This window comes from Lynx canadensis, chromosome B2, assembly GCF_007474595.2.
Source record: "Lynx canadensis isolate LIC74 chromosome B2, mLynCan4.pri.v2, whole genome shotgun sequence".
Lineage (NCBI taxonomy): Eukaryota > Metazoa > Chordata > Mammalia > Carnivora > Felidae > Lynx > Lynx canadensis.
In genome coordinates, this window is record NC_044307.1 from 148,866,471 (window position 1) to 148,894,363 (window position 27,893).

At 44.8% G+C, this 27,893-nt stretch overlaps 1 protein-coding gene across 1 annotated transcript; it reads right to left on the bottom strand.

Annotated features, from left to right (window-relative positions):
- On the bottom strand, nucleotides 1-27,893 carry CB2H6orf118 (chromosome B2 C6orf118 homolog). The gene is given in 12 exon segments (XM_030316762.1): nucleotides 1-414; nucleotides 2,938-2,968; nucleotides 2,971-2,998; nucleotides 3,546-3,599; nucleotides 6,601-6,662; nucleotides 6,665-6,781; nucleotides 9,988-10,046; nucleotides 16,429-16,553; nucleotides 19,258-19,317; nucleotides 20,144-20,266; nucleotides 21,097-21,779; nucleotides 27,842-27,893. Coding segments are annotated over 12 exon segments (1,449 nt in total). The 5' UTR covers nucleotides 27,867-27,893; the 3' UTR covers nucleotides 1-332.

Here is a 27,893-nt window from a genome sequence, read left to right on the forward strand (position 1 = left end):
TAATAAATATAATAAGACAAAAAAAAGGAAACATATTGATCTGTATTGTAGCAGGGATGAATTTCCTTATTTCTCAAATAAGCAAAAAGTAGTTTTCCTTGGAGAAAACTAGTAAATGAAAGCAGAAAATACCCTAACAACTACTATTGTTATGAATATGGACACAAAGTAAAACTTAATCACATGCACACATGTATTTATTCCAGTATCTTGATGCATATGTGCATTAACTTTATTAGAATTAAAACTGAAAAAAACTGACAAAATGAGATGTATCTTGATTACTTTATCATCTGCAGACATTCACGCTACGTACATGATGGCTGTGAATTTCATGGGTCGTTTTTCCAGTCCCTGAGGGCGTTGTCTGTTTCCGTCAAGTTTACAAATTCCGTAATGAAATCCCAAAGGTTCCTTAAACACAACAAATGAATACGATAGATGAGAAAGAAAGTACCTTAAGCATAAAAGGAAATTTTAAATAAACATCTATTTCGGCACATATTTACTCAAAGACACACGCGAGACTTTGTAATCTTCCACTTTGATTCTAAAGGATTTTTGTAGCATTTTGGCCTTGAGTGTAGCAAAGATTCTCCCTAACTAGGGCCCAACCCCCTGCAGCATTTTCCAGACTACACACAGTGTGACAGCAGAAGCAGAATTCACCTTGAAGATCGTCATGTTTAAACCTTAGGTCCATTCGCTCTCGTGGCCAGAACTATGGAAGGAGCCTCCCCAGTTTGGTACTTTTAATTCCGTCTTCTTTTCCATTGAGGACACCCAATATGATCTAAGACCCGACAAAACCTGGATCCGCCCGTACGGTTCACTCAGCAACCACGCCAACACCTTTCTCTGGTGACTTTCTCTACGACGTAAACTGGAAAGTAGGGTGTTCTGTTTCATAGAGTCCTTTGCAGCTAAAGATGCCCTGGGGACACAGTGCTGGGCCATGAGATACGTGTGGATCCCTGGGAAGGGCCTTCCCCTCTCAATAAAACAGAAAAGCCTCATGATGAGAAGCTCCTTGGCTTTTGTCCCTTTCTTCCCCCTTTCTTCCTCCGTGGGACAGAGATTCATGCCTCTCGACAGGCATATTTAAAAAAAAATTTTAATGTTTATTCACTTTTGAAAGAGAGAGCATCAGTGGGGGAGGGACAGAGAGAGAGGGAGACACAGAATCTGAAGCAGGCTCTGGGCTCTGAGCTGTCAGCACAGAGCCCCACGCGGGACTCGAACTCATGGACCGCGAGATCGTGACCTGAGCCGAAGTCAGATGCTTAACCGACAGAGCCACCCAGGTTCCCCTGGAGACAGCCACAATGAGGAGGAAAACGATACTCAAGGGGAACAGAGAAGGAAGAGAGAAAGACACCAGTTCCCAATATTATCATTGAACCTAGGCGCCCTACAACTAAACGTCTTTTTACTGTTTTACAAATTAGTCTTTTCCATGCTTAAAACCAGTAGTTTTCTGTTGCTCTCGGCCTTACCAAATCCTGAGATTTGAACTATAGGACCAACTGCAAGAAAATTAACCATAAAAGGCTAAACATGTAAAACAGATAATATAAATCAGGACATTTCATTTTTAAATTAAAGTTGTCAGACCAATACCTAGATAGGCTTCTCAAAAATTTAATATCTCCGGGGCCCTGGGGTGGCGCAGTCGGTTAAGCGTCCGACTTCAGCCAGGTCACGATCTCGCGGTCCGTGAGTTCGAGCCCCGCGTCAGTGCGCTGGGCTGATGGCTCGGAGCCTGGAGCCTGTTTCCGATTCTGTGTCTCCCTCTCTCTCTGCCCTCCCCCGTTCATGCTCTGTCTCTCTCTGTCCCAAAAATAAATAAACATTGAAAAAAAAAAATTTTTTTCAAAAATTTAATATCTCTAGGGGGCCTGGGTGAGCATCCAACGGTTGAGCATCCAACTTCGGCTCAGGTGATGATCTTGCAGTTTGTGAGTTCCGAGCCCCGCGTCGGCTCTGTGCTGACAGCTCAGAGCCTGGGGGGCCGCTTCAGATTCTGTGTCTCGCCCCTCTCTCTGCCCCTCCCCCGCTCATGCTCTGTCTCTGTCTCTCAATAATAAATAAATGTTAAAAAAATTTTTTTTAATTTTTTTTTTAATGTTTCTATTTATTTTTGGGACAGAGAGAGACAGAGCATGAACGGGTGGAGGGGCAGAGAGAGAGGGGAGACACAGAATCGGAAACGGCTCCAGGCTCTGAGCCATCAGCCCAGAGCCCGATGCGGGCTCGAAACCCACGGACCGCGAGATCGTGACCTGGCTGAAGTCGGACGCTTAACCGACTGAGCCACCCAGGCGCCCCTAAAAAAATTTTTAATTTAATATCTCTAAAGCTATATAATTTGAGAAAAGAAAGCCACCCCTAGTCACACTTCTCCCCACTTCCCGATCCTTGCCCATGAAATTTAGTCTCAATTCTTCACTTCTTTCCATAATATTTATTTCTATATTGCTAAACAATATATACTGACTGAGATTTAAATCTTGGGCTAAGCATTCTTTTATACGTGTGTGTGTGTGTGTGTGTGTGTGTTGTGTGTGTGTATATACATACAGTTTTTAATGTTATTTATTTTTGAAGGAGACAGAGACAGAGTATGAGTGGTGGGGGGGTGGGCGAGAGAGAGGAGACACAGAATCCGAAGCAGGTTCCAAGCTCCAAGCCGTCAGCACAGAGCCCGACGCGGGGCTCGAACCCACGAACCATGAGATCGTGACCTGAGCCGAAGTCGAACGCTCACCAACAACGAGTTGGGCTAAGCATTCTTAATCACAGGATGAAACATGTCTATTTAACACTCTTGAATTAACACTTCCAAGTACTGTTTAGTCCTAATCTCGGTTGAATGGATGGTTTTTGAGAGCAGCATGAGATTGGCCCGCTTCTCCTATCATGACATCAATACTTTACTGCTGCTTCCGCTCACTTGTCTCATGCTTTCTAGGTTCTGCTTCACATTGTTTTCAATAATCTACCAAGAATAAAAAATCATTGTTTCCGTATAATGGCACGGTATTGCTCAACATATCAACAAGAACATTGAACCAGAATGGAATACAATTTCTGGAATCAGGCATAACATACCATGTATCCCATATATAATACAGAGGAATATATATATATATCCTAGAAGTAGAACTAAACCATTTAAGCCAGAGTTCTTAGTACGATTTTGGAGGGCTAGCCTGAAGTCATTAGAGGAGCCAGTCTCTACAGTCCTTGTCACCACGTAAACTCATTACAGTTCATTGTTAGGCGTGGAAGGGTTAGAGGAACGGTCAATTCTGATTGGTATATCCAACTATTCAAAAAGGTTGTTTATTTTTTTCACTACACATTAGGTTACACCTGTCCGGTTTTAAACTACTGTCTACATACTGAGATATTCCTAGCATTACAGAAATTATCGTTTAGAAAGATAATGCATATATTCTTATTTTGTATATGACACAATACAAGAAGCACACAGCACTAAGGGAAATATTTCTATTGAAAAACACTGATTCACATAAACTTACATGTATTTTCTTCTTTAAAATTCGATTTGCTGTTTCTAATTTTATAGCTTCAGTCTGAAGGAGAAATGGTTTTAAAAGTAAGATACTTGGTTAAGATATATGTTAAATACTTTTCCCCCACTTATGGAACAAAAATATGTAAATAATGTTATTCTAAGTTCAAAAGTAGCCAATAGCACATCATTTAAAAACATGAATAAACGAAGCGTGACTGGAAGGACAGGTAGTAGACAGATCCTAGCCCTCTAGATCAAAAACGAGAGGACATAAGGGTTGATATTACAAAAACCTAGAGAATTTTAGGGAAATTCTAAAGCAGGTCCTCAATTTCATAACTAATCACAGAATCTGTTAAAGTGGCTTGATACAATATAAAAATACAAATATCAATAAGTCACATATATACCAGCAATAACTGATTACAAACTGTAATGTAAAATGTTTTTAAAGTTTCCCATTAACAATAGTAACAGATGCCATAAAGTCCCGAGAGCAAACATAAAAAATTAAGAGCAATGCATAAAAATAAATTAAATATATGTAAAATGACCCTTGATGGGAGTGTGAATATTGTAAAGCTGTACTTCTTCCCGAATTAATCTATAGGTTCGCTGTAAACACAACCAAAATACTGAGAGTATTATTACTGAAACTTGAAAAATATTTAATACTGTGAGTGAGAATATCCAAGATAATTGTGAGCAAAATAATGACGGGCAGAGGGTGTAAACATTTGCTCGTTCAGATTAGCAGTTACATCAGTGAACCTAGATAGTATATAATTAAAAACCTAAATTGAGCTTTCATCCCAATTCTACTGCTTTCTCACTGTGACCTCAATCAAGTTACTGAGTGTATCTGTGCTGTGGTTTCCTTATTTGAAAAAGAGGGTTAATAATGGCTTAGGGTTGTTGGAAATTATACGAAATAGTATTTTTTAAATGTTCACAGTAGTATCTGGCACACTGTAAATCCCTGGTGCATTAGTTATTTTTTATTTTGGTTAGAAATGACATATTTCAGGGCGCCTGGGTGGCTCAGTCGGTTAAGCGTCTGACTTCGGCTCAGGTCACGATCTCGTGGTTCGTGAGTTCGAGCCCCGCGATGGCTCTGTGTTGACAGCTCGGAGCCTGAAGCCGCTTGGGTTCTGTGTCTCCCTCTCTCTCTGTCCCTCCCCCTCTTGCAGTCTGCCTCTCTCTGTCTCTCAAAAATAAATAAATGTAAAAAAAAAAGTTTTTAAAAATAAATGACATATATCAAATCCAAAACCAGAAATGAATTATTTCATAAGAGAGTAAAAGCAATTCTATTGTAGCTTCTAGCATTTGATTTAAGAGGCAAAATATAAATAATAAATAGCTAAAGTAATATAAATTAGTGATATGGAACCTTATACAGACTTTTCTATTTCCTAGATTCAATCCACTTCAAGAGGTTTTAATCATGAAGGAAAAAATTTACATAATTTTACATTACATTTGTGATGTATCTTGTGACACATTTACATTATTACATGATTTAAAGCTATAACATATTTAAAGTTATATTATATAATTATATATACATTGCATAATATATAATACAATTTAATATAATATATTTAAGTTATAATATATTTAAAACTATAACATATTATTTTCAATGTTTAAAAATTCGACTGTAAAATTAGTGTTCATTCTCAGGACATTATGTCATTTAAAAAAGAATAGACTGTAGGGGTACCTGAGTGGCTTAGTCGGTTAACCCTCGACTTCGGTTTAGGTCGTGATCTCATGTTCGTGGATTCGAACCCCGGGTCGGGCTCTGTGCTGACAGCTCAGAGCCTGGAGCCTGCTTTGGATTCTGTGTGTGTGTGTGTCTCTCTCTCTGCCCCTCCCCCCCTCTCAAAATAAAGAAACAGAAAAAAAAAAGGACTATAAACAAATCACAGAAAGAAATCTGAACATACTATTTTAAAAGAAAGAGAGAGAGAAGTCAAAATAAGTTTAAACCACTACTAATTTCCTATACACTTTATAATTCTGCTTTTTAAAAAATTTGAATGTTTATTTTTGAGAGAGAGAGAGAGAGAAAGAACATGAGTGGGAGGGGGCAGAGAGAGAGGGAGACACAGAATCTGAAGCAGCTCCAGGCTCTGAGCTGTCAGCACAGAGCCCGACGCGGGGCTTGAACTCATGAACCGCGAGATTGTGACCTGAGCCGAAGTCGGACATTCAACTGACTGAGCCACCCAGGCGTCCCTTTATAATTCTGCTTTTTAAAAAAAGATTGAAAAAATAGTGCTGGAAAAATCTATGTAATTATATAACCATGAGACAAAGAATAATCATATATCATTTATAAACTCTATAACAAAGTGGTAACATTGAGTCAGATATTGCACAAATTATTAGGTTACAACATAAAAAAAGTAGAGTACCATAACATTTCAAAACACAGACTACAATTTATATTATTCATCATTGGTTCGTCAAAATGGTTAGTAATAACTGTTAAGACTACTTCTAGTATAGTAGACTTCCTTTTCCACGGCAGTAGTGAATTCTATCTTCTAGCATAATTGTACAACTCACTGAAAATCTAACTATGAAGTTTCAGTGTGACACAATGAAACTGTTAGGGCTTTGGAACCCCCAAAGTATTAAGCTCGAATCCCAGCTTTGCCACCTCTAACCTGTGTCACGTGGGGCAGGTAGTTCTGAACCCCTCTGAGCTTCAGCTCAAGCTACTTAGTACATATCGGATGACAATTGTCATCACCTTCATGACAAGCATCTTCTATACAAAATTGTTAAGAGACATCAATTGACCTGAAAGAGATCCACTTTGCACCTTACCAGAACTCTACATAATTTTCATCACCTTTATTTTTGTTGTTTTAGCTAGATCTCTTCATTATTCTAACCATTTGCTACAAATGTTTTGCAATTAAAATATATTTGGACCCAACTGTCCATTATTTTTCACCCAATGGCCAAATGAAATTGCTTCAGGTGTTTGCCAACCTCTTCAGGCAAAAGAACAATGTAGACATTCAAATGAATAAACTACATACCTCTATGCTTTTAATCCTATTTTCAGTGATATGTGAAATTCCAGTATGAATCAGAGTCGTTTAATTTCTCTTTCAAGAGCATGAATTTCATCCCATTTACTGAGTATTTCACACCTCTTCTTTTCAACCTTCTCAATAAGGGTAAGGTGATCCTCATCCATTACATTTTTCTTAGATGATTCTGAAAATATTTTTAAAAGCAAAGTATTACTGTGTTTAATATGTCGTCTCTTATGAATAGTATTATGCATTATTAACACTGGTGTATGTTATATACTGCCATATATAATGTGTGTATATATATGTGTTGTATAATATATATATAAAATATATAATGTGTATATATATTATATCTACTGTGTATATATATAATGTGTATAATGTGTATATCTATGCGTCTATACTCTATGTTCTATCTCTTCTATATCCATGTGTCTATCTCTCATGTGTATCCTGTGTGTCTCCTATCTATCTATTCCATCTCCATACTGTGTTCTCTCCTGTATGTGTCTCTCTCTATGTGTCTTCTCTTCTTCTCTCTCTCTTCCCATCTCTCTCCCGTGTGTCTCTCTCTCTTGTGTCTAATGTGTATAGCGTGTGTCTATATCTGTAATGCTAACATATATAATGGTAAGTCAAGGTTCAAGCACATCAATAAAAATGATCTGATCCGAGAATGGGGACATGCCTCTTCTAATTAATTATATTATCAAAAAGTATCTACTGAGTGCCCAATCTGAGCACCTAACACAGTGTGGGGAAGGTATGAGGACAACTCGGCAGAATCACGGCAAAGTCGATAACCAAATGACGAACAGGCGTTAAGAGAGGCGGAAGGGACGGGGAGACGGAGAGGGGCGGAAGGGCAGATTTCAGCACATTTCAGTAAAAAGAAAGGTATGCAGTACTGTGGGGACTTTGAGGGCCAGGTGAGTGGCATCGGTAAATAACACTAGGAAGGAAGCAGGGGGAATTCCCGAAAAGGCCTTATAATCTATTTTGGACATCAGTCGAAGCTGTGAAGGCTTTTAGGCCGGGAGAAACACAACCACACAAAGGTCACTGTCTACAGCACCAAAAGTGGAAGAGAAAGAGCGAGGCTGGAACAGGAAAACCAGTCAGACAGCCACTGCCATCATTCAAACAAGATCAGATCAGGATGGTGCCTCTCGCCTAGAGAAGCGGAGAGATACAAAAATGATTTAAGGGACTGGAAACAAGGAGGGCTCACTGGATCTGAATGTAGAGGAAGAGGTAGATATCCAAGTAACCCCTAGGTTTCAGCTCTGCCACAGCTAGGGACAGATGCGGTGCGAAGGAAGTGAGTTCACTGCAGCAGAGAGGTAAGATTCCATGTTGGCCATTAACTCCAAGCTCTGCTGAGGTGGTTGATGGGGTGAGGAGGGAAAGATTTCTGCCACAGGTTCCTGACTTGACCTCCATGTGTTTGGTGGTGTCATTCATTGAAACAGAGAGTTTAGTCTTGATGGTGTTGGGGGCGAGGCACCTATGGGATACTCAAGTGGACACGTCCAGAGGGAAGTTGGATATACAAACCTGAAGCCAAAAAAAGAGATCTGGGCTGGAAAGAGTTGGAATCAAAGATGTGTGTGTTGAACCAAAGACATGCCAAGGCTCCAACAGACATCAATATCTAAGGATTCAGAAAGGAGGTGGAGACATTGACAGTAACTCACTTGATTATACAGTACTTGAGTTACTAGAATGTAACTCATTAGAGGTAACTCACTAGAGCGGGAAGACAATTTTTTGAGAAAGAATGACTACCCTTCTTTTAGAAAAAAAAAAAAAAGGCAAGTCGAAAGAGTGATAATGCTTACCTATACAAAATGAACAAGATGGAAACCACTGCCATCATTCAAACTTGCCAGATTTGGAAGAAGGGAAAACTCTGAAGGTGAGTTCTGAAATCTGGGGAATGAGCTAAACAGATGCATGAGGAACTAACCAAGCGGGTAGAAACAGCCATAGTTAAGCTTCTACCCACGAAGTCTGATCCCCACCTTAACGTAAGCTGAGCGTTTTAAACCTGCAACAATTGACTGAGGGCACAGAAGTCAAAAGGGATGTGAAGTCACTAAAATGACCCAACTGTTACCCCTTTTCTACCTAAGGAGGAAGACTGAGGCACCAACATGGGGAAATTCCACAGGAAATGTATGGTTGGAGGAGAGGCTCCTGAATGAGAAAGCTTTGGGAAAAAAAGAAAAGGATGAACACAGCCACCAGATTTCTTCAATAGCACTGGAAAAGTGTCAGAAACAGCTAGAATCAAATATTAAGAAAAGCTTACTTCAGTTTTAGAAATTAGTAACATCCTCTTGCTTATTTTTTTATATCTTTCATTTTATCCTGTTAGCAATTGACAATAAAGCCCTTAGATTTAAAAGAAAAATGGGACAAACACCATATGATTCCACTCGTAAATGGAATCTTAAGAAGAAGGAGGAGAAGGAGAAGAAGAAACAAACACAAAGCAGAATCAGACCTATAACTACAGAGAAAAAACTGATGGTGGGCAGAGGGAAGGGGATGGAGGGATGGATAAAGGGGGTGAAGGGGAGAGGGAGGCATAGGGCTCCAGTTACGGAATGAGTAAGTCATGGGAACGAAAAGCAGAGCATAAGGAATGCAGTCAATGATACTATAACAGCAATGTACCGGGGCTCATGGTAGCCGTGCTCGCGGTGAGTGCACAGCATATGCATAAACTTGTCAAATCACCAAGTTGTGCACCTGAAACTAATGTAAACATTGTGTGTCGATGCTACTCAAATTAAAATTAAGAAAAAAGGGAAATGGTGGGCTTGTGTTAGGAGACAGCAAGGAAACGGAAAATGGTGAGCTGGAGTTCCATCCATGACCCGTGTGTAAGAGGATCCCAAGAATAGGCAACGTGGATGCAGGAGAAGGATGGACCCCACCACGCTCCGAGCCCTGAGAAGGAGTCAGAAGACGAGCACTGAGCCAGCCCCACAAGAGACCCTCGGAGGATGGCCAGCAGGTAAATCACACGGGTGTTGCTCACAGGAAGAAAGAACTAGCAGAAGGAAGCAAGAGACTCCAGCAAGAACCTTTGAGGCCAAGGTCTTCTAAGAACTTAAAACAGGTCATATCTGTGAGTATATCCTAAAAGCTGCTGGGGGGGTGGTGGTTTAAAAGCTTAACCAACTGAGCCACCCAGGCGCCCCTCATTTGGTCAGTTTCTCGGGCTCTCGTCCAAATGTCTTGGTCAAAACTTGACGGAATTCTTTCTACAGGAGGTCTTGGCTTAATTCAGTGTTCTACTAAAAACCACAAAGATCTGAGAGAAGAACGAATTAGTGCACAGGTTGTATCTGGCTCCCGAGAAACACAATTACTTGCCCGACTCTTCCTTAGCTGATTGCAGCAACGTGCGTTCCACCTCTAGTTCACTTCTGAGTCTACAGGTTTGATAATAAAAAGAGAGTAAAACATCAGAACTCCGTTTGCACCGTTCTTCCTTTGTCTATTTTATGCCACAGGTCTTTTTTAAAAAAAATTGACAAATACCAAGTGATCTCAGTTTCTATCAAAAAAGGTGATTTGCACATCGACGTAAGATGAGAGCCTACAGCCGTCAAATTAAATAAACAAAAGGATACTTTCTTACCAAGATTGCACAGCCACTAGCTGAAGAAGCTGGAAAATAAATAAATGATCTCCCATAGGGTTTATGGATATTATTTTGTTACTTGAATTTTCTACGAAGCAGGGAGCAAAGAAACCAGCGTTTACACTCTGAGACGAACCAGAGACGAGGGCCAGTGAAGCCCGTCACTGCTGTTGGAAGGCACACCGCATGTCCCCTGTGCATTTCGATTTCCTCCCACAGATACAATTCACAATTCCAGTACATTTACGCTAAAAGTAAAATGCGAGAAATTTTAGGAGCGCCTAGGTGGCTCAGTCAGTTAAGCGTCCAACTCTCGCTGTGGCTCAGGTCACAATCTTACAGTCTGTGGGATCAAGCCCCACATTGGGCTCTGTGCTGAGCCTGAAGCCTGCTTGGGATTCTCTGTCTCCCTCTCTCTCTCTATATCCCTCCCCCTCCCGGACTCTCTCCTTCTCTCTCAAAACAAATAAATAAACTTAAAAAAGATTTTAAAAGAAGGAAATGAAAACAGTTGTAATTTCTTTGTATCCTCCCCCTGGTTCCAAAGGAAAAAACAAAAACAAAAACACGAACACAATAATTAAACTAAATCAACTGTATTATCTCTGATTTGGAGGGAAAAAGATGGGGGCGCTAATATATACAGAAAGCCCCTGCGATTTGGTTACCAACATCACTACCACAAATGAGTCGATGCTGCCTGCCTACAAGAGGCCTAATGGTTAAATATTTCCACATACGTTAGCTCATTGCATCAGAGATTAAAAGAAATAGAAAGGTATTATGACCCCAATGTTAAGAGATTGAGATTAAGTGATTTAATAATAATCTTAACAGTCTTTTCAGCATGTAGATCCAGAGCATTTAGTTTCTAGAAATGTTTAATGTATTACAGTTTCAAGTGTGATGTTCTGTCCCATTGATTTTTCTTCTTCTGAGACTTTAATTATGTACAATGGATCTTCTTTGCCTATCTTCCATTTCAACCACTTTTTCTCTGACTTTCTTTTCTTATCTCATTTTCATTCTCTTGCTTGTTCTCCCGCTTTTCTCTAACGCTCTTTATTGTAGTGTCACTCAAGACTATTCCTGCTGGGAGCGTCATAATTTAGTCTGGATCTATGACATAATCTTGACTTTTCCAACTAGCTTTTCCTCAGTGGCCAAACCTTGATTCACATCTTCCTTTTATTGCCATCCATTGCTGTGCTTATTGTTTACATTACTGACTCCAGATCGTTTCATATCCAGAAACGCTCTTCAGGGAATATTTAAGTGTGGAGCGTTGTGGCAGTTTCCTTCTCCGACTTTTTGTTGTCGGCTGGCTGAGATTTTCATCAACTAAATTGCTTGGGCCCCCATTTTCTGTTCTCTCTTGAAGCCATTTGTACAGACAGAGATCACTTGCACCTCTGCACTGTGGTGGGCAGGGCTAGTGGTTCGGGGAGTGTGTGAGGTACGGGTTTCTAAATCCCCCTCCTCTGCTTCTTTTTCTCTTCAATGCACAGCTTTAAAGGATGCCGATCACTTCCTTTTAAACCTGTTCCCACCATATCATCATTTCGGAATTGGCTCTTTGCTTCCACACTCACTCCAAAGTCCTCTCCTTCTAAGTCAGTGCTCTGAGAGACCGACCAGTAACCTCTGTTATTATCTGTATTATTTAGGGAAGCTGCTCTCTCTCCCTCCCTCCTTCTCTCTCTTCCTCTCCCTCTATCTCTCCCTTCTGCCCCTCCCTTTCTTCCCCCACCCCCTATCCTTGTCTCTCTCTCCCTTTCCCTCTGCCTCCCTCCATTTCTCTCCTCACCCCTCTCTCTTTCTCTCCCTCCCTTTCAAGCCTCACCCCTCTGCCAGCAGAAGAGATATAATAAAGATTAGAGTAGAAATAAACAATATAGAATAAAAAAAAAAACAGAGAACAGATCAATGAAACTAAGAGGTGGTTTCTTTGAAAAAAATAAACAAAATTGATAACCGGCTAGACTTCTCAAAAAGAAGAGATAGGGGATAAATAGATAAAATCACGAATGAAATTGGACTTACCACAACCAACCCTTCCAAAATACAAACAATTATCAGAGAATACGATGAAAAATTCTATGCCAGCAAACTGGACAACCTGGAAGAACTGAACAAACTCGTAGACACCACACGCTGCCAAAACTCAAGTGGGAAGAAAGAGAAAACTTGGACAGACCCACAACTAGTGAAGAAATTGAATCAATTATCAAAAATCTCCCAACAAATAAGAGTCCTGGGCCAGATGGCTTCCCAGGGGAATTCTACCAGACATTTAAAGCAGAGTTAATACCGATCTTTCTCAAGCTGTTCCAAAAAATAGAAATGGAAGGAAAGCTTCTGCACTCATTCTATGAAGCCAGCATTCCCTTGATTCCCAAACCAGACAGAGACTCCACAAAAAAGGAGAAGTACAGGCCAATTTCCCTGATGAACTGGGATGCAAAAATGCAGCCCCTCCTGGGCTGCAGGGCTGGTACAGTATTTGCAAATCATTGTGATACATCACATTAATAAAATAAAAAATAAATAAAATAAAATAATAAATAAAAAGAAAGGATAAGAACCATATGATCCTGTCAATAGATGTAGAAAAAGTATTTGACGAAATACAGCAACTTTTCTTCACAAAAAACCCTCAAGAAAGTTGGGACAGAAGGAACATACTTAAACATCATAAAAGCCATATATGAAAAACCCACAACTAACATAATGCTCAATGAAAACTGAGAGCTTTCCCCCTGAGATCAGGAACATGACAGGGATGTCCACTCTCACCACTGTTGTTTAACATAGTGTTGGAAGTCCTAGCCTCAGCAATCATACAACAAAATGAAATAAAAGGCATCAAAGCTGGCAAAGACGAAGTCAAACTTTCACTTTTCATAGACGACGTGATACTCTACATGGAAAACCCAAAAGATTCCACAAAAAAGCTGCTAGAACTGATATGCGAATTCAGCAGAGTCACAGGGCACAAAACCAATGTACAGAAATCAGTTGGCATTCCTATACAACAATAATGAAGCAAGAGAAAGAGAAATCGAGAAATCTATCCCATTTGCAATTGCACCAAGAACCATAAAATACCTAGGAATAAACCTAACCAAAGAGGTAAAAGATATGTATGCCGAAAACTATAGAAAACGTATGAAGTAAATTGAAGAAGACACAAATAAATGGAAAAACATTCCATGCTCATGCATTGGAAGAATGGATATTGTTAAAATGTCAATACTACCCAAAGCAATCTACACATTCAATGCAATCCCGATCAAAATTGCACTGGCATTCTTCTCAAAGCTAGAACAAACAATCCTAAAATTTGTATGGAACCACAAAAGACCCTGAATAGCCAAAGTGATGTTGAAAAAAAAAAACCAAAGCGGGAGGCATCACAATCCTAGACTTTAGCCTCTACTACAAAGCTGTAACCATCAAGATGGTATGGTATTTGCACAAAAACAGACACACAGACCAGTGGAATAGAAAAGAGAACCCAGAATGTACCCACAAACGTATGGCCAACTAATCTTTGACAAAGCAGGAAAGAGTATCCAATGGAAAAAAGACAGTCTCTTTAGCAAATGGTGCTGGGAGAACTGGACAGCAACACGCAGAAGAATGAAACTAGACCACTTTCTTACACCATTCACAAAAATAAATTCAAAATGGATGAAAGACTTAAATGTGAGACAAGAAACCATCAAAACCCTAAAGGAGAAAATAGGCAACAGCCTCCTTGACTTCAGCCGCAGCAATTTCCTGCTCGACACGTCTCCAAAGGCAAGGGAATTAAAAGCAAAAATGGACTATTGGGACCTCATCAAGATAAAAAGCTTCTGCACTGCAAAGGAAACCATCAACAAAACTAAAAGGCAACCGACGGAATGGGAAAAGATATTCGCAAATGACATATCGGATAAAGGGTTACTCTCCAAAATCTATAAAGAACTTACCAAACTCCACACCCAAAAAACAAAACAAATAATCCAGTGAAGAAATGGGCAAAAGACATGAATAGACACTTCTGGAAAGAAGACATCCAGATGGCCAACCCACACATGAAAAGATGCTCAACATCACTCATCATCAGGGAAATACAAATCAAAGCCACGACGAGATATCACCTCACACCAGTCAGAGTGGCTAAAATGAACAAATCAGGAGACTCTAGATGCTGGCGAGGATATGGAGAAACGGAACCCTCCCGCACTGTTGGTGGGAGTGCAAACTGGTGCAGCCGCTCTGGAAAACAGTGTGGAGGGTCCTCAAAAAATTAAAACTAGAACTACCCTACGACCCAGCAACAATGCTACTAGGAATTTACCCAAGCGATACAGGAGTGCTGACTCATAGGGGCACATATACCCCAATATTTATAGCAGCACTTTCAACAATAGCCAAATTATGGAAAGAGCCCAAATGTCCATCAATGGATGAATGGATAAAGAAGATATGGTTTATATATACAATGGAATACTACTTGGCAATAAGGAAGAACGAAATCCCGCCATGTGCAGCAATGTGGATGGAACTGGAGGGTATTATGCTGAGTGAAATAAGTCAGGCAGAGAAAGACAGATACCACATGTTTTCACTCATGTGGAATCTGAGAAACTTAATAGAAGACCATGGGGGAGGGGAAGGGGGGAAAACAATAGTTTCAAACGGAGAGGGAGGGAGGTAAACCATCAGAGACTCTTAAATCCAGAGAACAAACTGAGGGTTGATGGGAGAGTGGGGGAAGGGAAAATGGGTGATGGGCATTAAGGAGGGCACCTGTTGGGATGAGCACTGGGTGTTGTATGGAAGCCATGAACCACGGGAATCTACCCCCAAAACCAAGAGCACACTTTATGCACCATAGGTCAGCCAATTTGACAATAAATTATATTTAAAAAAATTATATTTTAAATTATATTTTAAAAAGACCTAAGTCAATGGAATGGCATCCCAGGATCACAGCTTGGAAGGCGCAATGTGGTCAAGGTGATGATACCCTCCCAGGCCATCTACCAATCAATTCAATCCCTACCAAAGTCCCAAAGGCCATTTCAGCAGAAATGAAAAGGACGTATCTTTAATACAAAGTCTGCAAAAGGGGGCGCCTTCATGGCTCAGTCATTTCAGTGTCCAACTTCTGCTCAGGTCAATATCTCGTGGTTCATGAGTTCGAGCACCACATCCGGTGCATTGCTATCAGCACAGAGCCCGCTTCAGATCCTCTGTCCTCCTCTCTCTCTGCCCCTTCCCCACTCGCTCTCTCAAAAACAAATCAACATTGAAAAAAAAAAAAAAACACCTCACTCCCCTCTCTCTCCTCCTTCCTCCTACCCCCTTTCTTTTCTCCCCATCCCTCTATCCTTCTCTCTCCCTTTCCCTCTCTCTCCCTCCCACTCTCTCTTCACCTCTCTCCTTCTCTCTCTCACTGGTCTTGGAACATGTTATGTTTTCTACCAGTTGCATTGTTCTCCCTTCCCCCACTGCCCTTTCTGTCACAAAGGTTTGTAGAAAGACCGTAGACAACGATTCACTGCCGTTTGATGTGCCTTTTTCCATTTTCAGGTATTCTGAAGTCTAGATGCTTTTTGTCTTCTAGTTACACTGAAGGCACCGTTTCATTTTTTGGTTTTTGTTTTGTTTTGTTTTGTTTGGTTTGGTTTGGTTTGGGTTTTGTTTCCTGTTTTGTTTTCTTGAGTGTGCTGGCTTTGCTTCAATCTTTTTTTTTTTAACCCTCTACAAAACATGCGCCCTATCCAATTGTTATTTCATCTGGAAGACTATACAGAAAGGTCGAAAGATGTTTTTAAGTTAAGAGAAAATAATAGCCCATTCACGAAAGGTGTCTTGACTTTGCAGCCGGGTCATCTACCAGTAGGTCCCCAGGAGACCACCATGGAAGACGAGATTCCCTCGGAAGCCATCCCAAACCACCCTCCCCCATACAAACGCTGGGTTTGGTTGAATTTCCCAGTCACAGATGTGATGGCTTGGGAAAGGGGCCAGATGACAGGCACACTGTTAGCGAAGGCAACACATCTCACCCAACAATGCAGGAAAAAATGTAAATACACGCTTGTCACGTGGTTTTAATACATTGCACAATAGTATAATCCCAACGTAAATCAAATCAGACTGTCAACCCTCACTTGTCATTATGCTCCAGGGCAGCCTTGGTGGCCGTCACAATCGCCCTCAGCTCCTCCCTGGCCTGGTTGACATCTGCTGTCTTCACGGACCTCTTCTCCAGCCCCTTGGCATTAGCCAGCAGAGTCTAGGAGGACAAGGCCGTAACGGATGAGACGCACACAGGAAGGAATATTACAGTGTATTCAAGATATTTTGAGTCAAAATAGAAATTCTAGGTAAAATAGGTAAATAGAGAGGAAAATATGGGAGGGGGGATAACTCGTCATGTAAAGATCTGGACAAAATATTGTTTTAAAATTTATGAAGGCTTTATTTTACGAAGACATTTAAAAAGTGGTGGGGTTTCACCGTAGGATGTGGAGACACAAAGATCCCTGCCTCTTTAGGTGATGGGCTGCCACATTTCCAGAAACAGAAAGAAAGAGCTGATGCCCTGTTGGCCAGGGAACTTTTCATGCTGGTGTTTGACTGAAATTAGCGCACATATGTTCATCTGGACTCAACGTGAAAAACCCAAGGAACAGGGTAGGCCGCCAACCAGAGCCTTTGCTTGTTCCTCTCAAACAAAAGCTTACTTTTCTGGGACGCCTGGGTGGCTCAGCGAGTTAAGCATCTGACTCTTGGTTTTAGCTCAAGTCATGATCTCACAGTTCGTGAGAGGGAGCCCCGCGTCAGGCTCCGTGCCCCGACAGTGCGGATCCTACTTGGGATTCTCTCTCCCCCTCTCTCGGCCACTTCCCCACTCATGCTGCTCACTCGCTCGCTCTCTCTCAAAATAAATAAACTTTTAAAAAAAGGCTGTCTCTCCCTCTTCCTCTGCCCCTAAGATGAGGTAAGATAAAGTAAAATAAGACAAAATAAAATTAAAATAAAATAATAAAATAATTACAGATGAAAAGAAAAGATTTAAGGAGTAAATCAGAACTGACCTCCTGTAAGGCTGTGATGTTTTTCAAATACAAGGCAACTGTACTTCCCAATTTATAAGACAGAATTCTTAAACTTTATTGAACTCAAAAAGTCAAAAGTAGTTTTAGTAATGCTACATCCTCTTAGTTTTTGTGAACGAGGGAGTTGATCTCGCAGTCTATTTTCCTTACTAGAACATCCACAGGCACGACCTCAGCCTGGAGGGGACACCTGGGGGCTGTCAGCAGTTAGGCGAGGACACCATGCACTTGTACGTGCTGCATTATAGCTGTCACAATACACTTTTTTTTTTAAGTTCATTTATTTATTTTAAGAGAGAGAGAATCCCAAGCAGGCTCCGTGTGTCAGCACGAACCCCAAGATCATGACCCGAGACGAGATGAAGAGTCGGATGCTTAACCGACTGAGCCACCCAGGGGCCCCCGCTGCAACACACTCGCCATGCTTTCCCTACGTGCTGTCTGGTAATTCCTGACATGGCACCATCTATGTTCCCAGACTGTTTCTATGTGGTTACTTCAGTGGTTTGGGAACAGAGATTTGTGTCAGTATATGTCCCGCTCTGATCTCTGCTCCCTATGTCTGTGTCCAGGTCCAAACTCCCCTCTTCTTATAAGGACACCAGTCGCTGGATTAGGACCCACCCTAAGGACCTCACCCTAACTTAATTATACTTGCACAGACCCTAGTTCCCAGTAAGGTCACACTCACAGCCCCCCGGGTGGACACGATGTTTTGGAGGACACTATTCAGCCCAGCACAGTTGCCTCATGGGGAAAGATGTATAATCTAGAAGGCCATTGCTAAGCATCAATGAGATAAGGACCACACACACACACACACACACACACACACACACACACACACAAGCTATGGTAGCCAATGTACAATAAAGAACAGCTTAAAGTTGGAAATGCTGCTTTGAGATATTTATGGGGCATTTTCTTAGTTTTATATTGCTGTCATAACAAATACCCACAAAATTATTGGCCTAATACAAACTCCTCATCTCTGTCCTGTGGGGCAGAAGTCTGGTTGGTTCTGCTGGGCCCTGCTGGGGTCTCTCTGGGCAGAACTCTCAGTACCAGCTGGGCTCCCTTCCTTTCTGAAGGCTCTGGGGCGGACTGTCCTCCAGGATCACTCAGGTTGTCGGGCAGGACCCACTTCGTTGCGGTTGTAGGACTTGAGGTCCTGTCCCTGTCGCCTGTCAGCTCCTGGACGCCTCTCCCCAGGGCCCCACCTGGCCCCCCACCCCCATCCCAGAGCCCCCAGTGGCCACGGAATCCTTCCATCACAGGGAATCTCTCCGACTCCCCTTCTGGCCCCACCCAGGGAAGCAGACGTAGGCCTCAGCTTGTAGGGGTCCGTGGGATTAGATTGGGCCCCCCAGGTAATTCAGGATAGTTTCCCTATCTTTAGGTCTGTAATCTGCCTGCCCCAGACACCTAAGTGTCAACATCCAATGGGATTATACCTGGACACAGGTATAATCTGGAACTCCCAGGAAGTATCTGGGTGCCATAGACAGAGCTGGGGATCATCAGGATAAAGGTGAGCAAATATATTGTACAACCAGAGAAAGAGGGAGAAAAGGGCCAGTGCTGAGTGAAACAGCCATGGGAGGACAGGGTTAATGAGCCAGAGAGATCCCTGAGAACTGGTGGCCAGAGACATCGGCACAACACGAGCAACGTGTATGCCCCTCCTCCACCCCACCGCTGGCGCTCACTGCGAGCAGAAGGTGAAGTCCTTACCCACAAGGCCCTCAGCTGGTCTCCAGCTTTTCTACTATGGAAGCAGATGGGGCCTCTTGGATTCTGAATGTTTTCTCCTGCCCGTGAAATATGAAAGAATGAAGAAACAGGCTCTATTTAGGCACTTGCATGATCATTCGTTACCTTATACTGTGATGTGGTCTGGGACCGCAGGAGTATTGCCATGTAGAGTTCATATTCATCCTATACCAAAAAAAAAAAAAAAAAAAAAAATCCATTGAAAAAGTGTTTAACACTACTATGTAAGTTTCTTTGCATGTATAAATAATACGGAAGTTAAGGATGTCAGTGTAGATCATTTCAAAAATATAAAATGTTCCTTCAACATATTAACCAATACGCACAATAAAGTGTATAAAATCTCGCCAACCTGGAAGTAGGTCTGAATGTTAACTATGGACCACCTCAGAAGAGTATCATCAAATACTCTGACACGCACACACAGCACGTGATCTCCTGCCATATGGGTGCTCTGGGGACTTGGGTCCTGCCGACCCGCCAGAGATGGGCTCCCTAGGGATGGGGACATTCTCTGGAGAACAGGCCACTATATTCCTGCTTTTAAGTATCCTCGTCTTTAGGATTTGGATAAGAGAAAGATGTGTAAGAAACCCCGTTTCAACTTGCTTTTGATATGAAGCTCAACGTTCATCATGAAATCACAACAAACTTATAATTCCATAAGAATTTATATAAACTTATTATGCATAATTATAAATGTTTATATGTTATATATATATACAAGTTGTAAAAGTCTATAAATAATTGGGAAGCTTTAGAGGGAAAGAAAATGGGCTTAAGGAGTGAGCTAGCTGGTTGTTTATTCACATGTCCCACTGGTGATTTGCATGGCCATAAGCACATTACTTTGAGTCTGTGAGTCACTTTCCATCTCTGTAAAATGGAAGCCATGATACTTGGCAGGAATTCTGTGAGAACAGCAATCCTGTGCGCAGAATGTCATGTATGGCTCTCAACTGTTATGTGACAAATATACACTTATTATTACCTTAACTTCTTTCAAGATATCCCCAAATATCAAAGAACTATTGCAAATATCTTCAAAGACTTTTCCATAGACCTGCAGTCTGTTGAACTGTTGGGAGTCACATACACACACGTTTTGGAGCTCCTGGTGGAGAAACAGAACCAGACGTTTCAGGATGTCTTAATTTTCCTTTCCAAAGAGTTTCTCAGGGGGAGGAATGAGAATTTCCATGGGGTTTTCTATCAGCGGGTCCAGCTCATACCAGCCCAGAGCTGGGTCTGGGCAGAGCCAGGCGGCCAACCGAGGAGCCTGAGGATGTCTGTTTGCCTGATTGTCCAAGGCGTGTTTGTCTTTGTTTTCTTCATTCACCTCCTTGCACCCTGTATTTAAGGACTCACTGCACCCACAGGGTCCTTCTCTTTCCATTAGTCCTCTCAGCCAAACAGGTTTGGTTACTTCTCAGGCACACTGCTACTTCCTCTCTTCCCGTAGTCTCTCTCTTGCATCACATGCCCGGTCACTGTGCACGACTCACGGCCCCTGGGAGTTCACTAAAGCGCCTCCCATCACACTAATTATCTTCCACAGACATGAGTGACTCCGGGCAGAATCTACCTCTGTCACCTGACTGTACCCCCGCCTCACTCTGCCCTCAGTGCTTTCATAGCAAGTTAGGCAAACCTTTCCTCAGATGCATCTGCTATCCATGAACATTGTATATCACAGTTGCTGGGCAGCGTCTGATGCTCTCCCTATGAAATCACCTCCAACTGATTAAGTTTCTGGATTTAGCCTTCTTCTACTTCTCCCCGTGGTGATTTACCTCGTGTCAGATGTTCCCAGCCGCTGGTGGATATCCTACATCCTACCCGGAAATGTAAATGAGGTGTCTGAATGCGGACGTCCACCCACAACATTTGGACACCCGGAACTCCCGCAGTGTGCCCACGCGACTGCAAGGTCAACCTCCTTACCTGTTCCAACTTCTTCTCATGCCGTGTCGCTGCCTGCCTCCCAGTGAAGTCGTTCTTCCGGAGATGGTGCTTCGCAAGAACTTCTTTTTGGAAACGCAAGAACTTCCTGTACTTGTCTGTCTTCGTCAGGCCGGCTAAGTACGAGCTGATGTACTGATACTCATCCTTACGTCGGGGAGGCATCACGCACTGACGGCTGGACTCCACCGCTCTGTACTTGAGAACCTTCATCTCTGGCAACCTCAGCTCTTCTCTCCTCCGCCGCTCGGGAGAACCCTCTCTCCTCGGAGACTTCCTTTGAATGAAATCCTCTACTGCAGTGTGGGAACTATGCTCCGCGGGGTTCAAATACCTGAACAGCGGTGCGTTCTGTGCCTCATTGGGCCCCAGAGCTGTATTGATGGTAAAATAAGCCAGAGCGTCTTTCATCTTGGTGATCTCCTTATCGGATTTTCCGATCGGCTTTTCCACCTGGAAGATCTTTTCCCCTTTTGGTCTATTGGCGTTGGACCAGTGATACAGGACGGTCTCAGGAGGCCTGTAGAGCTTATTGGGATTCAAGTGCCCAGAGGTGTAAAGATAGACATCCTCTCTGTGATCTTTCTGAAGCTTGTTCAGAAGTGTCCTTAGATTACATAAAGTCTGAACACCTGGCACCTCACAGTGTTTCCACCGCAGGTAAACTGGTCAGGAAAGATAATGAGAAATAAACTGGTCAGCAAAGATAATTAAGTCGGAGGTTCCACAATAAGACAATAAGACCGCTGTGCGTATCTGCTGGGCTGCTACCTCCCAGTCCCAGAGGAGGAGCTGACAGACACGAGAGGAAACAGCACGCAGGCCAGGCCTGCTGCAAACGGGGGGCTGCTAGGTGCACATGATGTGCAGGTCTGATCAGAGAGCCCAGGGCCCCGCAGGGGCGCACCCGGCTGGCTCAGTTGGTAGAGCGTAAGACTCTCGATCTTGGGGTGGGAGGTTTTAGTCCTATGTTGGGTGTGGAGATTACTTCAAAATAAAGTAAGACAGAGAGGGAGAGAAAGAGAGGAAAGAAAGAAAGAAAGAAAGAAAGAAAGAAAGAAAGAAAGAAAGAAAGAAAGAAAGAAAGAAAGAAAGAAAGAAAGAAAAGAAGGAGGAAGGAAATAGAGAGAGAAAGAAAGGAGGGAGGGAGGAGGGAGAAGGGGGGGAGAAAGGAGAAGAGGAAGAAAGAAAGAAACCAGGGGCCCTACAAAGCCAAGAAGAAGGAGGATGGGGCTTTCGATTCAGCAGAGGTTTCTTACAATGTTAGCAAAGGTTCTGAAAGGGAAGTTTAACGGCATAATTAGAATTCATAATGATGATGCTCAGAGATACCCAACGTAGGAAATAAACACAGGTGTTTTCTCTCTCGATACTGAAATGTCTCAGCGTCCCTGACCAAACCCCCAGGGACTGACAAGTCCGTCACCCTTCTGCTCCCATCCCCGCTTGTAGAAGCTAAGGAGCCACGGAGTAAACCCCGTGGAGAGCTGACGGGGACCCCAGCTCCTTCCACAAGGGCCCAGCTTCTCCTATGTCCCCGTGGTGGGGTGCCACGGGGGCACATGGTCCAGGACATAAAACTGGAAAAAACCTGGCTGTTCGAATCAGACTCCTAACCACGTGAGCTCTAAAACGCTTACATAATCTCTCTGAATCATAATTTCTTCCTCTGAAAGATCAGGATAATCATCCTACTCAAAAGGGTTGATTGACAGCTAAATGGAATCGCTTTTGGCAAAGAAGCACACGGCCTAGAACAGACACTCCATGAACGGTATCTATTTTCAGGAAAGGACCACAGCACAGGGAACACCTTGCCAAATGCTTCTGGTAGAACCAGAGTTGACCCAGACTTCAACTCGAGGAAAGGAGATTTCGGCCACGCGCCGTGAGGGCCCCGGAGCCACGAGCATACGGCATAACTTTCCAGAGAACCCCGGAGGAGTAGCTGACCAGATCTGCGGTCCCACGCGTCAACCTGGGCTGGGGAGGGCGCTGGCAACAGAGCCCTTGAGGGCCCACCCTGAACACCCCCCATCCAAGCGTTGCCCACATCCGTGACCCTGGGCCCCACGATGACTCCATCTGTGACTAGTTTCGTCCCCATTGCGGTAAAAAGGGAAGCAGAAGGACTTATGTGACCCACTCGGGTCCAGACACCTCTCGGGCAGGTACGTGTTGGGTGGGCCTCACCTAATCACACGAAGATGGTCATAGAGGAGGGGTCAGAGGTCGGGGGGGCATGAGGAGAACTGATCCCCTGAATACAGCATTTGTACCAAACTGTTGGATCAGCTCTCTTATCCACAAGTGCCTGGGCTCCAGGGGAGGGCTTTCTGGGACCCGTGCCACATCCAAACCTGACCGGTCCACGTCCAGAGAGCAGTGACAATAAATCAGGACACAGTATTTCCTGTGTTTTCACCTGTGAAAAGTAAGAAAGGCCCAGAGAACATGAAGAACCGGGGTAACTTCTGTTACCATATACAAATTACTACAAACAGCAGCTTCAAACCCGTGTTTAGCTCAGGTTACGTGGGTCCGGACTTCAGCCTGAAGGGTGGTTGGATTCTCACTGGGGATATCACCAACACAGATATCAAAATGTGGGCCTGGCTGAGCTCTTGGAAGCCTTGGAAGTGGGGTGGGGAACCTGCTTGCAGCCTTATTCCTATTGTTTGAGCGAATCGAGTTCTCGCGACGGTAGGACCGAGGTCCCCACTTCCTCGTTGGCTGTTGGTGGGGGTCACGCTCAGCTCCTAGTGGCTGCCCTCGTTCTAAAAATACGACTTCCTTTTCCACATTTATTCATGAAGCAAAACAGTTAACTCTTGGTCTCTTTCTGAGACCCTTCATCCTTCATCCCTGAACCCCCTTCACATACTTCTCATGCTCCCCGACCTCTGACCCCTCCACTATGACCAGCTTTGTGTGATTAGATCAGGCCCACCCAACATGCTACCTGTCTTGAGGTCTCTGGTGCCGTGGGATACAGCACGATCGCAGAGCACTCCGTCCCCCTGTTCAAAGGCTTGGGGACTATGCCAAGTGTCCACGAGAGGTCAGGCAAACTTGAGCCATTCCAGAATTCTACCCACCCTCGGGGATACTGCCAAGCCCAGACCACAGTCTCCCCTTCTCCCTGTTGGTTAGCTTCTTACTTCAAAGAAACCACTCATAAAATGTTAAAATATCAACAGAACATTTTTTCAAGACAGATGATCATACGTAATCAAAGGCATCAACACTTAAAGAAGGTGCTAAAACCACATCGTATTTGTTGGGCTTCTCCAGAGGACAGAACCAAAAGGGTGTAGAGAGAGAGAATATATAGAGATTTCTTCTAAGGAATCGGCTCACGTGATTATGTTACAAACCCACCTCATGCCCAAGGCGTTCTGCTGGAGAATTCCCTCTTGCTCTGGGGAGGGTCAGTGTTTATTCGAGTAAGGCCTTCGACAGCAGACGAGGCCCGCCCACATTTCAGAGAGCAATCTGCTCTACTCAAAGTCTACTGGGATAAATGTTACCTTCATCCAACAAACATCCTCAGCAGAGACATCCAGAATGAAATTTGACCAAACCATCTGGGCACCGTGGCCTAGCTGCGCTGAGAACTAAAATTCCCCATCACCCACATGATACCAACTCTCTTTGGAAAGCAGGAGAAAGAGGCATTTCTGTGTTGTGCTATCCTGTCGATTTTATTTCCCAGGAGGTTTGGAACCACCGGAAAATTAGCAAAATCATTCTCCTCAGAGCGGCCAGAGCAGAGGCCCAGGCCGCGGGGAACCGGCCAAGCCAGGCTGGGTGCTTGAAACTCCTGAAAGAATCTACAGGGGGAAGCCTCCATCTGTGCAGATACTCGGGTTGGTTTTGCCCCCTCCGGCATTTTAATCGCCTGTCGGGGGTCTACAACGCTTCTCGAGATCGTAATCCCTCTCTCCTGAACTCCGCACACGGCCTCGTCCTGTCCTCGTTCACTCTCTGCCACCAACCGTCACATGCTTCCGGGGCGATTTCGACAGTTCCTCCAGGGAAGAAACTGTGTTTTTATTAACATCAGCCGCGTCAGAAAGAGACCAAGAGTTAAATATAAAATTTTACTCCGCACCACACCGTGCTCTCTCCCTCAGAGGATTCCGCACCAGGAATCATGTTCGTTTTGTTTTGTTTAAGTTTATTTATTTATTTTGGGGGGGAGGGAGGGAGAGTCCCCAGCAGGCTCCACACTGCTCGCCTGGAGCCTGACATCGGGCCCGAACCCATGAACTGTGACATCATCGCCTGAGCTGAAATCAAGAGCCAGACACTTAACTGACTGAGCCCCCCAGGCGCCCCCATCCCACCGGGAATCCCAAAGTCCAGTAGGAATGAGCTATGAGTACCCGCGACAGGGAGACCGTGGGAGCGTCTATAGTGCGGTAGTGAGAAGCGGGAAAGCACCTCACCTTAATTATCCCGAAATCGCTGGGCCCGGAAGGCGGATTCGTGAGCCCACCTCCCATTTCTATGCTCCTAACAAAGGGACTTTGCAGAATTAAAGTTATGCCCTTAAAATAGGGTTTCCTGACTTACCTGGGGGGGCGCGATCTAATCCCATGGGCCCCTAACAGCACAGAACCTTCCCTGGCTGGGGCCAGAAGGGGAGTCGGAGAGATTCCCTGTGATGGAAGGATTCCGTGGCCACTGGGGGCTCTGGGATTAGGGGTGGGGGGCCAGGTGGGGCCCTGGGGAGAGGCGTCCAGGAGCTGACAGGCGACAGGGACAGGACCTCAAGCCCTACAACCGCAACGAAGTGGGTCCTGCCCGACCACCTGAGTGATCCTGGAGGACAGTCCGCCCCAGAGCCTTCAGAAAGGAAGGGAGCCCAGCTGGTACCGAGAGTTCTGCCCAGAGAGACCCCAGCAGGGCCCAGCAGAACCAACCAGACTTCTGCCCCACAGGACAGAGATGCGGAGTTTGGTTTGCTTTGTGTCACTACATCTGTGGTCATCCGTTACAGCAGCAGCAGAAAACGAACGAATACAGCAAGGGGAGTGCAGGCTACGCGGTATCCAGGACTGGACAGGCCAGTTGGTGATGACGGTCAGGGGAAGGCTTGCGGCCAGTGGGAGGGGCGGGAAAACCACCCAAGAGACTTGACAATTCGGGAGAGCCAGCACTTCGGGGAGAGGGGATGGGTGGCCACCCCTGAACACCATCGCCCCCTCCCTGGAACCCCCCACCCCAGGGTCCCCCACCCCCTAGATCCCAAAAGGAAGAACGCAGTGATGCCTCCCAAAGTCATGGAGAAGCTTCAGTTCCTTTTATTATTATTAATTAGTTAATTAATTCAGACAGCACAAGCTGGGAAGGGGCAGAAATGGAGGGAGGGAGGGGGAGAAAAAGAGAGAGAGGGAGAGAGAGAGAGAGAGAGCCAAGCCACCTCCTCGCTGTCAGCACAGAGCCTGACTCCGGGGCTCAATCCCACCAACCTTGAGATCGAGATCGTGACCTGAGCCAAAAAGCAAGAGTCCGAGGCGAAACTGACTGAGCCCCCAGGCGCCCAGAGGCTTCAGTTTCTTTACCTACGTGTTAAACAAAAAAAAAAAACAACCTCAAAAGCCTGGGACGCTGTAAATGTCTAACCACCGCCTGCGGCACAGCCTGTGCGAGGCCTCGGCCCTTACTTTTTTGCATTTCACCCGATCTCCTGGTGTGGGGCCGGCCTGGCAACGAATTTCTCCTCCTCCTTTTCACTGTACAGAATATGCACTTATTAAGAAATACCAAAACAAAAAACAAAAAAAAAAAAGGACGCGCTGGTGTATTTCCCACCACCGCGTGGCACGTTTTGCACACACCACGCAGCCGCCCCGTGACTGGAACCTTCTCGGGCAGTGCCGGGGGGGAGGGGGGGGCGGCGCTTAGGGACCACGCACACAGACACTGCAAGGCCAGCGTGAGTGACCACGTCTGGGAGCCCCCGCCACCCCAAGGAGCCCCGCAGACACCGCGGGGGCGCGCGCAGAAACGCGTATTCCGCGCCAGGCCGTCTGAACAATCGGCCACCGTCCGTGGCGGGCAACGGACCTCTCGGTGCGCAAAGGGACTCTGAAAGGGCTGAAACAGCGCACCTGGAAATCCATTCAGACCACGTGCCCGGGGACTGGAGGTTATCATGGGCCATTATCATGCAGAGTCTTTATTAAAAAAAGGGGGGGAAGGGGGTGGTGGAGAGGTTTCGCGAACACAGCTCGTCGAGTCATTGCACGGGGAACAGAAGAAAGGGTCCGAAACCACGGGAAACCACCTGGCGGGGCGGCCCGCCTGCGGTCTGCGGCTGCCCAGCGAGGCCCCGCAGGACGCGGCGCCGCGGGACGGGCCCCGAAGCGGGGCTCTTTACAAAGGGCGCTCCCAACGGCTTCTAGAAATCCCGCCCTCACCCCTCCTCCCGCCGGGGGACGCACACGAGCACGTGCCCACACGCACGCTCGAGTGCACACACGCACGTGCGCGCACACGACCTTGTTCCTTTGAACGTGACCCTGAGCTGTTCCGGGGAGGCACCGCATCCCCCGCCCCCCTCCGCACGCAGTCCCAAACCCGGGTGACCCGGCGGCCGAGGCGCAGCCGCCAGAAGCGGTTTCATTCGTCACACCAGGCTCAGGGCAGCCGGGGCCTGGACGATCACACCGCGAACGGACGTCAGGCGGCGCCCACGGCGCGCTCGGGGCGCACTTACACTCGGGCTCTGACTCCCGGGCCATCGTCGTCCCGCCGCAGCTCCCGGGAGC